At 31.1% G+C, this 17,648-nt stretch overlaps 1 protein-coding gene across 1 annotated transcript; it reads right to left on the bottom strand.

Moving 5' to 3' along the window:
* Positions 1-14,914: 14,914 nt before the first annotated feature.
* On the bottom strand, positions 14,915-17,270 carry LOC124531251 (tRNA-dihydrouridine(20) synthase [NAD(P)+]-like). Its single transcript, XM_047105751.1, has 6 exons — positions 16,938-17,270; positions 16,681-16,819; positions 16,015-16,347; positions 15,533-15,820; positions 15,303-15,462; positions 14,915-15,232 (listed from the first exon to the last, which is right to left on the bottom strand). Exons 1-6 carry the CDS (start codon positions 17,089-17,091, stop codon positions 14,954-14,956), a joined length of 1,353 nt encoding a protein of 450 aa, XP_046961707.1. The 5' UTR covers positions 17,092-17,270; the 3' UTR covers positions 14,915-14,953.
* Between the last annotated feature and the right edge of the window lie 378 nt (positions 17,271-17,648).

The raw sequence follows: 17,648 nt of genomic DNA, 5'->3' as shown, positions 1-17,648 counted from the left end.
AGTGTGAAATAAACTTGCCATTTAGCCCTTTCTGTATTATTTTTTTATGATGTAGAAAACAATGTGTCCTGGACGATCAATAAAATTATCCGGACTCACGCTTTTCATGCGCAATCGGTTGAAAATGTAAAGCGGGGCTCTTCATTTCGTGCATGGCGGAACAGATCGCTGTGACAAGTTCTCACATGACATGTACTCGTGTTCTCCGTAGCAATGAACAATCAAATCCATCGATCATTGATACGACAGCATTTTTCATATAAATTTCACAGGTCGATGAACTCGTATTGAAAAACTTGATATGATAATTGACACTTTTATGAATTCGAACTCGGTTCAAAATGGTAGTATGTACATTCATTGTTGTATTTTCGTATTTCTTTTTATATTTTTGACGTAGTAGACGTGTCTTATGTTACTACTGAAGCTGTTTAAATCTCTCTAAATCACATCAAGCATTTTATATAAATAATCAAAGATAATACTTAACTTACTTACAACTGTATGCCATTAGTTTCTTCATTTTCACCAGATGTGCGATAAACGTTATCAAGAGGGTAGACCGTGACCTCATAAAAAGCAGAATTTATTACATCTCATGACCCTTGCCCCGAAACTAAGACAGCAGAGGAAATAATAGAAAAATATCGTAATTAAAATCCAACCCCTTCCTGCCGTTGCGCTATTTTATGGAGGGCTAAAATTGGAGCGAGGCGCGCGTGTCTGATGCGATGATATAGTGGTAATGAGCTAGCGAGATCTAAGATCCAACCCAGAGTGGGCGAGCGATGACGGCCGAGGGCAAGCAGCAGACTATGGGTTGAACGATATTTAATGAATGCTGCATCGTTTATTAAAATTTAAACATATGACGGCACCCTTTTTTATTGTTCCTAAAAACTACGATTTCCGGACCCTTTTACAATCCTATTCGACAAAATTAAATAATTCTAGTTTCGAGTAATTTCGTAAACATCGTCGTTAATTTTTATAAATGTTAAGTTTACTGTACAACTATATACTTAACATTAAATACGGAGAAGAAAAGAAGATTTGTAGACAGAATACTAAATAAGAATAAAAAGTGTTTAGGACACAACGTAATAAAATAAACAAATAATAAAGTAGGTATATATTGTAAGTTGATGATCTTGTAACATTATTTATTTATATATTATGTCTGTTGAAATCGAAAGGTAATAATTTTCTATTTGTGATTTTGTGGATGCGATTTATAGTTTAATCCTAATAAAGAAACAAATTCAATATTCAAAATAATTTATTTCTATTAAATATGAAACTTGTTAAATAGAGAATTTAATAATTCAATCAATTACACTTTAACGTAAGTACAAACAACAACAACAAACGTATTTGTACGGTCAAGTAACATTGATTTAGTTTAGTTATTTTTAGTAATTTATAACATTTAAAAAATCTTTAAGCAAATATAATAATAACTATAATAATTGATATGTCGTTGTTTATAAAATAGTTTACGAATAATAAATGTTAAACAACTAGGTATTCACTTTTTAATACAACACTAATATTCACTTTACTGCATAGTGCAAATACTTTTTATGAGGTTATTACAATTATCATATATATTACAAAGTGATTTTTATGCCGACTCCTGAATAGTAATATTATTATTTTTATCATTTGCTTACAGTATATATCTAACTCAAAAATAAAAAAATACTCTAAGATGGTTATAAACTTTATGTATGTAAACATTGATACATCTTAAAAAGTAATTTCCGGTTCGTTATTAGGAGCAATTTGGATGTACCTCGCAAATAACAGAAGCTTAGCTCGGTTGCGCTTCGGACGTGACGAGGCGGACCGCCGCGCCGACGGGGCATTGCATCCAGATTCATCACGTTTCATATTATTTTAGTAGTCTGTAATTGAGCGTAAACTGGCAGCCGCTCATGATTACGATCGAAAATTTTACTCAATACCATAATAATGCTATATACGATAAAGTTATGCCAAAAAGGTGAAATTTAAGGAGGTTTTCATAACGATGTTTTAGCGGTTAGCTCATAAAGCCACAAATTCTCCGATTACAGATTCAAAACCTGGGTCTCGCTAATATAAGGTTTGACAGTTGGTGATGTCTATCTATACTTTTGCGTTGCAAGTAAGGCCAATGGCCCTATTTATGATCCTTTTTCGGTCTTTTCAGGATGGCATCCCGTCGGATCATAAGAGTGCGGAAATAAACAATGAATATGTTTAGGTATCTTGTAATATGCCTCGTGAAGTAGACTAGTCTCTATGTTTTTACTTTATTTAATTTACAACATCCACAGGCTCGCAGAGGCCCGTGCCCATTTTTACAGTTTGTATTAAACATTTTGGCGTTTTATATATTTTACCAAACATCAGCAGATCTTCGCTGGATTTCATTCTTGTCGTGGAGTAGAGTCGTGGAGTCTTCTGGGAGACGTCCACACTGACTTTTTTTTAATATGTTAAAATAATGTATACATAATCTATAATAAATTATATATAATAATAATGTGAAGCGGTATATCCGTAATTCTTAGTACTACAATCCAGCGGGACCTGGTCCGTGTTTGATTAGAGAGAGTACAGCCTCGGCGACTCTGATGTCGCGTTTATATGTATAGATGTCTTAAGGCTGTGCTCTAGGATGGTCTTTTCTGAAGCACCCGCCGGTCGGCCGATGAATCTGCCGATAGCGTCGTTGCCATCGTCCGTGTAGTAGACACAGGTGTTTGTTTGTCTGTTGCCACTTGCCACAACTGCGTGAGGAACACTTTCGTGTTTACGGAGCTACACATTTTTGAGCCACACGACTAGACTATGATAACGTCGCCGTAGGTCTGTCCCTGAGTTTCATGGATGGTCATGACGCCTGATCCTTCACCTTTTCCATATCCCTGGTCCATCAGGAGTTTCTTTTCCTCCTGCGTATTGACCAGATACATGGTTTTGGTTTGGTTTGTTGACCAGATGATGGTATGTTGGCGTCAGTGAATCTCTTCATTTTGAGGGAGTGGATTATAGGGCTCGCAGAGTAAATGGTACGGTAGACCTCACTAATGGCGTATGCGACATCCAGGCGGTTTCGGTGCGTACAGGATAACACACGGGTGATGTTTGTTGTCAAGCTTGGACGGCAGTACCTCATTTCGAACAGATGTCCTCTGTCGACTAGTCTCAAATCTAAAATATAAAAATCAAAATAGATCAATAATCATTTGGCAGACTTTGTCTTAAAAAATCTAAAGAATTTAATTTGTAAATTAGGGCTAGTGCTTACAACAATGATTTTCTAATTCATGTTTCAAATTAATGTTTCCGAATATCAAAAGTCCACCGTTTGAGAACACCACTGTCCTTTAAGCACAAATGCCAGAGTGGAAAAAATGTGGACTCTTTTCGATACATTGTTTTTCTTTTCCACGGAGTTTAGGCCAGCTTTTCTGCCACGCTTCTCTTTATGATACATACAATAAAAAGGACGCTTGGAACCATCAACGTTTCGACTCTTATTAAGCCCCATGGTGAATTAGTCGAGATGATAACAAGAGACCCATACGAGAACAGGACCTCGTATATTATACGCATTTATCGTTTTGATTTACATGCATCAAAACGCTGGCACCGTCTCGTAACAGAGACAACTACCACGAACTACCACGGAAAAATTGAAACAAACAAACGATCCCAAATCCCAATAGTAGTGCAAAAATAGTTTTATTTCATTAACATCTCTCCTTAAAAAAATGAACCCATAATACCAGTGAAGGCACCACTGGTATTTTGGGTTCAGAGGAATCGGGAGGATCGGAATTGCGATACAACAGAAAAATCCTACTACCGTTCCATGTGGTCATGATTTGTACAGTAACAATTTTTTTTTATTGATATATGTGTAGATAAGGCTCTAACGTTAATAATTCTTAAGCAAATCATTATATATGTAACATATAACAACTTAATAAAAAAAAAATCAAAGTATAAAAGTTTGTTTCTGATTTCTGATAATATTCAAAAAAGAACTACGCTTTGTAATCGTATTCTAAGGTGGAATTTCTTTTATCGAATTACTGACACAGAGCCAAACATTTCAATAAGCTTTTATAAAAACTTGAACTTGTACAAAAGATTAAGTAAGAATAACATTACCTTGTGTTATTATATGCCGCCTCCATTCGTAATGGAATAGAGTTGAACTTTCGACTTTATAACATTAGCAATAGGGTTCATTTTAAATTTCTGCTGGTAATAAGCGTCGGTTGTCAGACTCTAGGTGCGATGCGCGAGTTGAAACATTATTTGTTGTTTGTTAAAGTATGCGTGAACAAGAGATCCTTAGATGAGTATTGATTGATATTGAATAGCAAACAAGATGAATGGATACTTGACAATGCAACGGTCGACTACCTAGACTCAAATCTAACAAAATTTACAATATCAGTTATGAAATGACAACTAATCGTTTTAATTTACGATTAATTGTTAATACGAATGTATTGAATTACATTAATATCTTATAGCTATCTTTTTATGTAATACAATGAGAGTGAGAACAATCACTTTACGTCAATGATGATGTACAGGATGTATATTATAGTTGTTGCTTATAGTTGTGCAATACTCAATGCTGCTGCTGTCATTTCTATTTTTTATCGAAATTTTATCGTTTTTAACCATTGTATAGTACTGTGAGTTAAGTGGCTATGTAACAATATGGAGGTAGATTGTGTATATAGTTCCTTAAATGTTTGAATTTTATTACGAGTACATTTTGTAAGTTTAAAGATAGCCGACTATCCCGGTGGTCTAAATACTCATTGATTTTGTATGTCCTTTGCCATTCTTGAGCAGTTAAAGCTTCTTTTTGTAAGACTGAAGAATGAATGAACGTTATTGTTATCTAAATCTCAATCGAGTGCATTCTACCGTATGACTGTTCTAGCGAGGCAGACATTCAGACGACTTTGTACAACGACTATTATTTAATATTTAACATGAGTACAATACACTTAACTGAAGATACAATAAATGAAATAAGATAGAAATAGGTTTAAATTCTTCACTACCGTCAGCGTCTAAAAAAACTTAATAAAATTATAATGAATGAAGAATAGGTACACTCAATGAGAGTAGTCTATGTAAAAGTTTGATGTTACGTGTTATTTTTAAATGTTATTACAAATTCAGATCTACGTTTTATTTCTTTGATTTTTAGCATAGTAACCTTCTCTAGTAATCTTCATATAATATAAAAAAATATAGTGAAAAACAATATTATCAATCACACAACGCACGAATGATTGAATAAAATATTTTATAGAGCTTTGATCGAATTGTATACTTATGTTATTTTATATTTGGTCGTAATACAAACTGATAACGACCACAGACATACATAGTGTTATGAAGATCAATTATAAAAAAAAATAACAATAGTTTGTATCAATCAGGTATGTATCGAAATAGTTTGAACGTAAATATGCAATATTGGAAACGCCAACGTGAATATAAAATACTTCAGCAAATCCGCTCCAAATAATCCCTAATCTTAATTGAATGTCATTTTTGTTAGACAAATAAAAGAGGTCACTATCGCTTGATTAATTGATTATTGGTAAATTATCACTTTGAGTAGCTAGCACAATGATGTTGTAGTAAAGAGATATGTTATTAACGCGCAAAAAGTGAAGACTAGAAAACGTGCTAATCGGGACGTTTGCCTTTAGTCGTTTTACGTAGTAATACGCTATAATACATAATAATTACGCAAAACGTATAAACGTTTTGCGTAATTAAAACATCTAGTTATCACTTTTACTTATTTTTTTATCAAGCTTTCCTTTTTACTTTTAACGAAATGTAAAAATAAACTAAAATAAACGGTCCCCGGCGCGGCACACTTTTTTCTGTTGTTTAGTATGGATATAACATATCTGTTTATTAGAATATCATTGAGCTAGCATAAACATTATGAATGATTAGTTATCGCGTTTATGTTACATTTTAAATGGCCTTAAGTCCTCAATATCCTTGACCAAATTTATACTACCTTCAAGATGATCGGTAACTAAGATATGTAATTAAAACAAACAATCATTCGAATTTAAAATATTATATACCAACAATCGTTCAGAACTGGTAAAATGCTTTTTTTTTTGTATCCTAGTCTTGTCTATTACATTTAATAAATGTTAACCAAATTAGTTTTGATCAGTTGAGTCCAATCAAAAGCGGGTATGCTAAGGTAATATGGAGTGACATTACAAAAGAGGCACTAAACAAAGGGACGTGCGGAGGAGGCGGCAGCCTACCGCGCACGCGCCACTTGAAGCTCGTTAGCGACGCATGGAAAACAAAACTAAAACAATACGACACAATACGTTGCCATCATGCTAATTGCACCCGGTTCGTTGTTTTACTTCCCTACTTGCCAACATTCAACGTCATAACTGTACAGAAATCTGTTTAATAAACAATCATCAGATCGAACAGTACATTAACAATACGTTTGATTTTCACTCAAATTTAGGATGTTTTTTTAAATATAGTATTTATTTTACACCATATCATTAATATATATTCTATATTTAATTAATATTTTCCTCCGCGTTTCCGCTATGGTGTCTAAGGTCAGCGAGTAGGTATATTGACCCTATACTTGCTGACCTCAGACACCATTGCGGGGATTTACTACGTTTTTTTTTGTACAGATTGTTTTACGAGAATTGGCTTATATAATTTATGCAAATAAGTTTTGAGGTTATATAATTCACGTAAATAAATTGTTTAAATAAACTGATGTAATGACGATATTTATTCATTAATATACCTCGTCAGCGCTTCCATGACCCACTCAGTGTAAATCGATAAAGATATTTATATTCACACATGGAGCATATTATATTATACGCCTTTAACACAAAGCTTTATTACCAAGTAAATGTATTTATGCAAGCCCTTCTGTACTTCCAAGTACCATCTACACATCAATCACATTTTCTGTAAAACAATTAAACAATTTTTAGTACCTAGTTTTGTGTTTCAGTAAGGATTGTGAGTAAGCTTGCTTAATTACAGGTACATATGACTTAACGTCTTAGTTTCTAAGCTCAGTGACGCTTTAGCGCTGAGTGGAATGCTAACTAAAAAAGTTCCATTATAAATGACCTTCGAAAGAGCCTGTCTGACACTAATCTAATGTTTTGTAGGTAAGTTCAACTCAATCTATGACTTTTCTTGGTGTAGACGGTGATGAACTGTCCAAAACCTAGGAATATTAATATATTATTATATATTTTGAGTTTTTGAGTTTTGCCTATAAGTTTAAAATGACTATGTACGTAAACGCAGCTGAAACCTATTCGTGTAATAAAATGAAAGTTTGTTTTGTAATTCCTTTTTGAATATGGCTAAACACTAAAGAAGGGTTTAAAATCTATCTGCTTACGGGTTTAAATGCGTTGATTAAAGTTTGATTAGAAACTCACCAGTTCTAGTTTCTGTTCTTTGGGATATTAAAATTTGTAATAAGTAATTTACTTATGAGAAGAAGATACCTCTTATGATGTTTTTAATCATAAATTAAAAATTAAAATTTAAAAAGTTTACTCCGGATATAAAGCTACTTTGGACTAAATAAAAACAAATTAATAAATAAACGAAATTAAAACACTCTGTATATAACACCGACGAGAGGAGATTATGATCTAAAGGCAAAAAAATATATAAAAACTTCAGTAGGTATAATACTGGCCGAATGTCATCCAAGAATCCGGAAACTAAGATAACCAAAAACAAAACTTTAAAGAAGACAACTTCCGCCCAGAATTCCAAGGCAATGAGACTTAACAATAAATTTATATGGAAATAAAAAAACATATTTAAATAATTCCATGTATATAATCCCAATAAAGTAAAAAATACAACGCTTACAAGGATGCGGAGATACGAGTCTTCTAAAAATTTGTAATGAAAGTCAATAAAAAAGGATACTACACTTTGTAGGGACAAGTTTTATGACAAAAGGTAGAATTAAAATACAAAATATGTCTATGGTTGTATCGAGAATATATAACTCTGCTACCTACTAACCTATTTATTGTCAATTGTTGGCATTGTTCCTAATGTTAATACAATACAGCGAGGTTAAGGACTTGGTTTTACCAATTGATGAATTACTCACCTTAGTCATGGTAAATACAATAGGAATTGTATATTTAAATTCAATGCAAATCATTTTCTTTTTAAACTTATTGTATTCGTTCATCACATATTAAGATATTATCTTATTAAAAGAATACTTTTCCGTATAATAACCTCAATAAATTCCCGTATAGGAATAAAACTAGAGTAATTGAAAATGCTCTAAATAATTTAAAATGTTCGGTACCAAAAGTGACTACAAACAATCTGTCGACATGACAATATGTCGGCAATTAAGCACCGACGCAGACATTTAAAGCTAATGTGTCTATTAACAAATGTATTTGCCGTGTTCGAGAGCGATCGTAAATCCCGTGAACAACTGGAACAGTTGGTTCTTATCGTCCTCTTAAATATATCATTCTGCTTTTAAATAGAGACTGTTAAACGTGACAAGATAATACTGAATTGAAAAAATGTTTAGTTTAGATTTGCCGTTGTTATTTATCTTAGTTTGATGATTATGCCGTTAATATTTTTATAAAAACAGATTAATCAAATTATTATTATTGATCATGATGTACAAATGATAATGTCTTCATTGATATATTTTTTTATAAGAAGCAGTCCTATAATATTAGGTGTGGCTTTACATTTTTAAGGTTTCTTTCGATATCCTTAATAATACGCAGCTTAACATAATTTTACACAACATGTTTATGAATAAAAACTACCTTGAATACCCTAAAACAACTTTGAAGTAATAAATGTATCGATTTTAAAGAAAACCTTCTGTAGACGTCATCTGTCTCCTAAAGTAATTTATTAACCGTCAGGACACGACACGAGACTGCCACCCGCGCGTCGGCACGCGTGCCCTTTTCTCGGCCTAATAACTTAAATCCCCTTTTGTTTTTCTATTCAAAGCTCTCGATTTATTTATGAGATCTACGGGCTGATTATGTAAGGGCACGCTTTTTGAACTAATAGCTCCAACGATCTTAAATAATTAAGAATGAACCGAGCATAATGACGACCTTATGAATAAATGAAACTAACCTCTATCAAATACATTTTATAACATAAATAAGTTCATTCACTACATCATTTATTGATGCAAAATAGGAACATCCTATTAATGCTTATTCTTTATTAAAGGACATTTGAAACTATTACAATATATTATAACTTCTGTTACAAATTCGCGGCCAGTCAGATAGGACGACGTCAGAACGACGTTCGTATAAAATATGAATCATTAGACAGTACCTACGTATTTGAAATAATAAATGTGTTTGTTATATTAGTATTAAATCAAACAATAAAATGTTATAAATCGATTGTTCGATACTTACCTACAACCCCAGAAAATTTATTATGTGAATCTAAAACGATTCTATAAAGCTTAAATATGAATTTCAACAACCCCATAGCAATGAGATGCTACATATTATTATTTTGAAGAGGGCCTCGTTGAATTGTCAAAAATATGCCTTTCACGTCGCGCGTTATAGTGTCGTGTTGCTTGTCATTTGAATATGCGATACAAAACACTGTGACACATCATGACGGACCTTTGTCAATTGTTTACACTGGATTTTAAATCATTTATCCGAAGTACCTACCTACATTTATAAATGCAGCAGTACTGAATTATGTATATTTTAAAAGCGAACTAGTGCTACAGTTTTTAGATAATTATATGAACATAATATGATTCAAGGAATTACACCTAAGTATTTCTAAGTTCCCCTCCAGATATGCGAAAATCTAATGCCTAAATAAATCTAAAAAAAAAAAAATCATATAAAATCTGTGGCAACCAATTCGCCCGATACCGTTTGCAGTTGACTTTATACCTACTCTAAAAATTTATTTCTTACGATAAAATTACATTATTGTATTTAAACCTAACTTTTGTCTAGATTTTAGTTAAGACAATTTGTTTTTTTTTTTTATACAAGCAGCTTGTAAATAATGTATCTTTGCAGAAATAATAATGTAAATATTATATTTATAGACTCTGACTTCTTGAAATATCTCTTATATTTACTTAAACAAGAAAAATAGGAACTCTGCGATTTCCACTAATTTTATGCGGGTACCGCAATAATGAAAGTTTTGCGGTTTTGTCATCGACTTTTGAGTTTCTACGTTGTAAGTTTGTGGTTATCTTCAACTTGAAGGCAATTTCGAGGTGTAACAAATAATAAATCATTTAAACATAAAAACGAAACGCCTTATTTTAAATTAAAATGAAATAAAAATTGTGTTAAATATTTCACATTAGATACTTAGATATGATATTAATTTGAACAGATTGTAATATGACGCTTGTCGGCTTATCGGGTGACTCAACGTGCGTAAGAAGACAGGAGACCACACATACTGCGGTTAATAAATACACATTATCTTAATCGATAGGCACTTAGAATGTGAAAAAGATTTATCGACATAAAATTAAAAAAACGTGTTTAGTATCCAAAAAAATATACTTAGAATTCATAGGACTGTGTAATTAAATTTACTTAAGTAGGTAAATATATATCTCAAATACGCAAGCAGAGTCACCGCAATCAATGTACCGCTCAATTGTTTTATCGAAAAATGTTTACAATGTAATGAAAAACTAAAAAAATGGATTTTACAAGATAAAGAACCTATAAGCTATTCCAATCGAAGAGAAAAGAATAGAGATTAACAAACCCTAGAATTATATATTCTATTCGATTTGTTAATAGGTGAGCTATGTTGTACTTAGGTACATCACTTATATGTAAACGAATATTAATTATTATTGTATTTATATATATGTTATTATTAAATTATTAAAAAGTCGTACATTTGTCTATCTCAAAGTCTCAATGCCTTATAATAGCTCAACATGTTTTAGTATGATAATTATGTAATAAAAATGTTTTTTTACTAATTTAATTGTCATTGATAATAAAATACTTTCATTAATTTTCTCACTTATCACTTTAAATGTAATTTGTACAAGAATATGATAACGTATACTTAATTAATGTATGAGTTAAGCTTTGCTTAATAATGTTACAATTGAGAGAATTATTTATTTATTTAATTACAACCAAGTAATGTAACAATTACACAAGACATAAATTTATAGTTTTGTAGAGAATATTCCTTTTTTTCCTTTTGTAAGGGTTGAAAACTAGGATAGAATCAAAACATACTCCTTAAAATCGTATCTCATTACAAGAATTCGTTTAAAAAGGCACTTTTTACTACAATTATAGGATTTCCTAGTATCTATATAGCAAAACTACAATGAAATAAGTAATACCTATTGGAATAACGTTTAATCTACCTTTATCAAAATAATATTCTCTTTCCGATTTTCAAGTTTAAAAAATTTCGTAATTAATAACAAAACAGTTTTATTTAGATTTTGTAGTAATCACAAAAGCAATTAGGTCAGTTGACGGTGATCAAGATACACGTGTAAGTCGGCCCTGCATGAAATAAAAACCACTTCATCATTAACTTGGTGTAAAAGATGTTGAGAAGGTTGGCAGTAGAACTATTCATGACGAAATGATGAACATATCGGACCTATCTACTAATCACTATTTTATTATTTATTTTATGTTTAGCAGGCGAACAACCGATGAATTCTTCTTAAAAAATCGGATTTTGCCAAAAATAACTACAAGAAAGGTAAATCCCTCAATTTATTAATTAAATAGCGAATCTATTATTTTAAAAATAAATAACTGGAACAAAACCTTTATTTGATATCAGTTAAGAGTTAGTCAATTGCCAGGCCAATTTTTATATTTTAGCTCACAATTCTATTTTAATATTGAACTACCTAGCTACAATAATCCTTCATTATTACAATTTTAGTATCTTATTCATCACTACATATTATAGAACAAAGTCCCCCGTCACGTCCGTCTGTCTGTATGTTCGCGATAAACTCTAAAACTACTGAATAGATTTTAATGCCGTTTTCACTAATAGACAAAGGATCCATGAGGAAGATTTTGGTATACTTATAATTTATAAAGGTTTTTGAGTAAAAAGATGAAGTTAGATTTTGAAATAGAACGACAATTGTTAAACATGTCGGAAAAAGCTACGAAACAAATATAAAAAAATATCCGTACGAAACCGGGACGGGCCGCTAGTTACGCATAAAATCACATTAACATTAGTCTATAACTACGTGCACCTTCCATGTACATAAAAAAAAACTGAAGCTATAGAGTAAAAAGCTAAAGTTTCTTTATGATTGGAAATAATAAAAATAATGCATACAGATTTTCTACAACAACCTCATGATATGAAGGATACGGCCGCGGTTGAGACAGGAAACCACAAACTATCCACCTAAATAACTTCGCTGTATCAGAATATCGAGGCACGTCAACATTCAACTAAATGAAGTTCAGTTAAAAAGTAAATGAAAAAAAATTCAAGACTTTTCATAAACATATATAAAGCCCTGTGCCCTAAACATGGAATATATTACGGTGCCATAAATAAAAATATAAGTTATTATCATTAACCCGGTTTCACTTACTTAATATATTAATGCAATACTGAACATGTTACACCATTAAAATGTAGTAAACCTGTAAATATTTACTCAAAATAAACCAGATACTAATATATAAATAATCACGAAACTTATAGATTATAAAGAAGTTTGCATTTATGTTCAGAGTTGGTAGACACTATATATTGTATAATTAGTATACAAACCGATACTAAAAATAATTCAGTATGTATCTAATCTTTACATTTTTATATTAAAAGTACGATTAGGTACGCTTCAATATACATAGTATTATATATCACGGCATTAGTCCATTTGCAATCCATCACATAGCTTAAAAAATTAAAAACTACGTATGTTTACACAATACAGCCATGATGGCTCAGTTGGTCAGAAGATGTGAACCTTAATTGATAACTTCAAATTTAAATCGAGGCAAGACAATTAACTTTCAATGCGGCTTATATGTGTGAATAACAAAACGGAAATGCAATGGCAAATACAAATTCGCGTCAATGAATAAAAGAAACGTTAACGTGATTGACCATGTGTATTCACAAAACTGCATAAGAAGAATATGGTGGAGTAAGAACTAATAACCCTTGTCAAAAAAAGGAGAGAACACTTTTTTAGCTCGGCAGTGTCAGGGACATTTACTTTTACTTTAAAGGGATAATCCACAATGGATTTTTAGGTTTAGTAAACCTTATTAAATAAGAACTAGGTTAATTAATTCTTAGTACGTTTAAGATTGCATTTATGAATGCAAATAGGACCGTTATCGTACGGACCGTATCGTAATCTTACATTTAATACTATAAATTCTAATTATTAAGTTACATATCCAGAGAGGCCCAGATTAATATTAATATACACATTACAATTTTAAAATCAATAAATAGGTATTTCATGAAAAGTTTTATCAAGTGCTCACTGAAAGAAAAAGGAAAAATGATATTAGGAAACTTAAATTTTTCCGTTTAAATTTTGCTACATAAACATTCACCAACACTGGCGGATTTACCTATAGACTAAGTAGGCAGAAGCCTAGGGCGGCAGATTTAGAGGGGCGGCAAATATAGCCCATTTTTTTATCTTACAAAAATAAAAAAAAAAACTTATAATAATTACATGTAAATATATTACGTTCATAATCCGTTAACTGGTCACTACACAGCGGATTGTAAAAATAGTCTAGTAACTGACAAAAATACAAGTTAATAAAGTTCATAATCATACTAGTAACGGAAAAAAGCCGATATAATGAGGACGATAGCACACAAATCATAAAGCTGCAATTTCAGAATAAATGTAATTAATATGGTTGTGAACTAAACTAACAGTAACAGTGACTAGTCAGGGCGACAAGAATTTAATAGCCTACTAGCGGCAAATTTGTAAATCTGCCACTGTCCACCAACACGCATTAAAAATTATGGTGGAATAAGCTCTAACCTTAGTCTCAACAGTAGGCAAGACCTAGATTTAACTTAAGTATGACGACTATTTGAGTGCCCATCACTATGTTGGTGTAAGTAGCGACATCTCTTGTCAGTCCATGAAGTTGACGTAGTTAACGTACTGTTTTTATTTACAATAAATAATAGAGCTCTTATTTAAGCAGAAACATCATACAAAAATTGTTCCGATTAAATTTATTAACAAAATAAATTGCTTATTGTCTATGGTAGCAATGTTTTAAGCAACTTCATTGTAATTATCTAGATATCCGAGCGGTATAAAAAACTCATGTATAAAGTCATTGTCAAGTTCTGTGACAGTACTGCTGTGCTGTCATTCGAAATTTCGAACGAATGTTCAATGTATTGATTGTGTTGAGATGATGTACATTGCTATTGTATTAATCAGATTTAAAGTAAATTGTAGCAATTATTAAAGAGATAAAATTAAAAAGATCTATAAATTCATTACAAGATTAAAAACAAGTATTTTATGATGGATACCTCTAAATATATAATACCAAAATTACCCTCCACCCAAAATATATTAGATGACATATGTGGCTCAGCAATTAAGCAAACAAATGAGGAAATAAAAATCACAACTTACGAAGGTATATTGCATGATACCTACAGGTGTTACATGAATTTTAATACCCTAAAGAAAGATTTAACACATCAAAATGAATTGAATAACAAGCTAGAAGATTTAAATAAACAACTTTTGGAATGTATAGAAAACATGAAAAAACAACAGTGATATGTTAGAATTTTTTTATAAAGAAAATTAAACATTTGTTTTTTTAAATTATTTTATTATACTTCCAAGTTTGACCAAATCTTCTTCTGTGATCAATTTTAAGTGAAATAAAGCTACTAATGCAGCTCCTTGTTCGGCAAACTTTTTATTCTTCTCCCAAAATGTTGATGTGTATTTTTTGCCATTGAATGTAAGCACTGAGCAGAATAGTTTTTCCACTTGATGAGTCTGGTAATGAGGTAATTTAACTCCATTTTTTCCAGCCCAGGCGTGTAATTGTGATTTTGGTAAATTCAGGTCATTAAAATTAGCTCTTACAAAACAGACCTAGAAAGGAAAACACATTTTAAAAAATTTACTAAAACATGAGTGCTTAATGTGTAACTAAATTGCTGACCTTCATTTGAATAACATCTTCTAAGTTTATTTCTCCAATCTTGGCTTTCTTAGAAGGTGGCTCTAGTTCATCTGGATGAACTTGCCACCTTCCTTGAATGCCCATTTTTTGGTATTGACTCTGTTTTTCTTGGCAATATTTGTCTAAATCCCATATAGCACTAGAAACATAAATATTAATTTTAACATTAAATATTTATTTATAAAACTACAGTCAGTTTCTAAATTTACCATATTTGCTCTAAGGTTTGACATTCTAAAAATTTTCGTCCTCTTGGTGTTTCTTGCAATTCTCTTAAAATATTTTGAATACAATACTTTGTGTTCGATGGGGAATTGTCATAATCGACAGCAAGTTTGAGGTAGTCCGTTATCACAGTATCCATTGGAAGCATTCCATCTTTTCTAAATATAGAACAGTTCCATTCAGCTGCTCTAGCAAGCATTACACTTTTACATCCAGTTATTTCTTTAAATTTTAAAATATCATTATATTTTTCAATTTCCTTAGATCCACCACTGTAATAAACAATATAGTTTATTTGCAAATACTAGAGTAATGTAAACAATTTAGAATTATTATTAATAAATTAAAAAAGTAATGGCAACTTTCTTTACTTATTAAGTATTATAAATATTAAGACACCTTGTTTCAGGGAACAATCATAAAGAAATATTATTAAGAAATAACAATTGATAGAATAAAAACTCACTTTGCAATAACTGGTATGGATATCCTTTCTGCAATATAACGAATAATGTCAGTATGTACTGCATGCTGTGGTCTCTCATCACGAGTTCTACCATGTATAGCAATTGCTTTTATCCCAGTACTTACTAACTTATTAACAACTTCATATGTCTTCTCTGGTGTTTCAAATATTCTGATTTTGCATGTTACTGGTATTGATAGATTATCTACCAAAGTCTTCAATATACAGCAAGCTTTGTCAAGATCTTGTAAGAGTGCTACACCCATACCACCTTTTATAGAAAATTCTTTCGGGCAACCCATATTTATATCAATTGCAGCCACATCATTTTCTCTATTTGAGAACAAATTGAATATTTAATATTAAAGAGCATTATGTAAACTATAATATTCTTTTTGAGTCTTAAGTTCTGAAATAGCAATGGCTTCTATGTTATGGTAACATTATAATGTAATTTATTTCTAGCATACAGTTGTTCAACAAGTTATTCATATAGTATGAGACAAAAATGCTTGGCCTGGCCTCATATATAGAACATTTATATTGATTTAAATCTTTTATTACTGATAATAATAAAAAGATAAACTGACAAATATAATTTGATAAGATAGGAATGTATACTTCTTTACTACATTTTTTGTTATATAATATTTTTTTATTACTTACACTAGCTTGGCAACTTTTAAAGCTCTTTCAGCACTGCAAGTACCAAGTTGTAAAACTACTTTATTTTTTTCTTCTGAACATGTACGAAAAATGATTGTTCCATCAGTTTGATCGACAAAATCAGTTGTATTGAGAATATCTAAAACAAAAATAATTTTAAAAAATATTTACAAATAGCTGGAATGAAAAATAGCTATATACAAAGTCAAATTATTGTACTTTTGACAGCAATAATTTTCTATAGAATAAAACCATACCATTATACCTGCGTTTAGAACGTAAAAATTTCCAGTCAATTAATTCCTCCGTGTACACGATATCAGCACCATAGCGGAGAGCTAGGAGTCTCATGGGCAGAGTCCCGATACGCACCATCGGTGCTAGAATAACCTTATTTTCATAAGACAGCATATTTTTCTAATTATTTAGAAATAAATAACGATTATAAACTTGATACGCTCAACTTAAACTGTATAGAATACGTAGTGTGGAATACAATTTATAAGTAAAGTTTATTAAAATTGTGATCTTAATTAATCGTCATCCACACTGTTTATTAAATTTCTTGACATTAACCATACCATCTGTATTTCTGTACTGTATGACATTGACATTACATCTAAATATATTTTTTGACATTAATGTTGACTCTGCCTCTAACTAGAGATTCCGTCAGTTATATTTTTAATCGGTATAAATAATTATAACGGTTTTCTTTTAAAGCTTTTTAATGTACTAGTAGAAACGATTACGTTTAATCTGTAAAAATAATTATATAGGGTTATTGGTAACTCGACGTATATCCGTTAGCAGGTTATAGGGGTGACTATTTGCAATAATTTTAACCCCCATATGCATAATCCAAAAGTAAACCATTTTTGGGTAATCACGATTTTTTAGCTTTTTTCAAAATTTGTCAAAAACGCAAATTCAAAAATTTATTTAAAAAAAAGTATCAATTAAAGTCT

Source organism: Vanessa cardui, chromosome 7, assembly GCF_905220365.1.
Source record: "Vanessa cardui chromosome 7, ilVanCard2.1, whole genome shotgun sequence".
NCBI lineage: Eukaryota > Metazoa > Arthropoda > Insecta > Lepidoptera > Nymphalidae > Vanessa > Vanessa cardui.
The sequence above is the reverse complement of the archived record's forward strand: the minus strand, read 5'-3'. Positions and strand labels throughout refer to the sequence as shown.

Coding starts and splice junctions, on each gene's coding strand:
- LOC124531251 (XM_047105751.1), bottom strand. CDS start 17,091: ATGCTGTCTTATGAAAATAAGGTTATTCTAGCACCGATGGTGCGTATC. Junction 15,463..15,532: donor CAAACCTTAGAGCAAATATG/GTAAATTTAGAA, acceptor TTATGTTTCTAG/TGCTATATGGGATTTAGACA. Junction 15,233..15,302: donor AAGATGTTATTCAAATGAAG/GTCAGCAATTTA, acceptor TTTCCTTTCTAG/GTCTGTTTTGTAAGAGCTAA.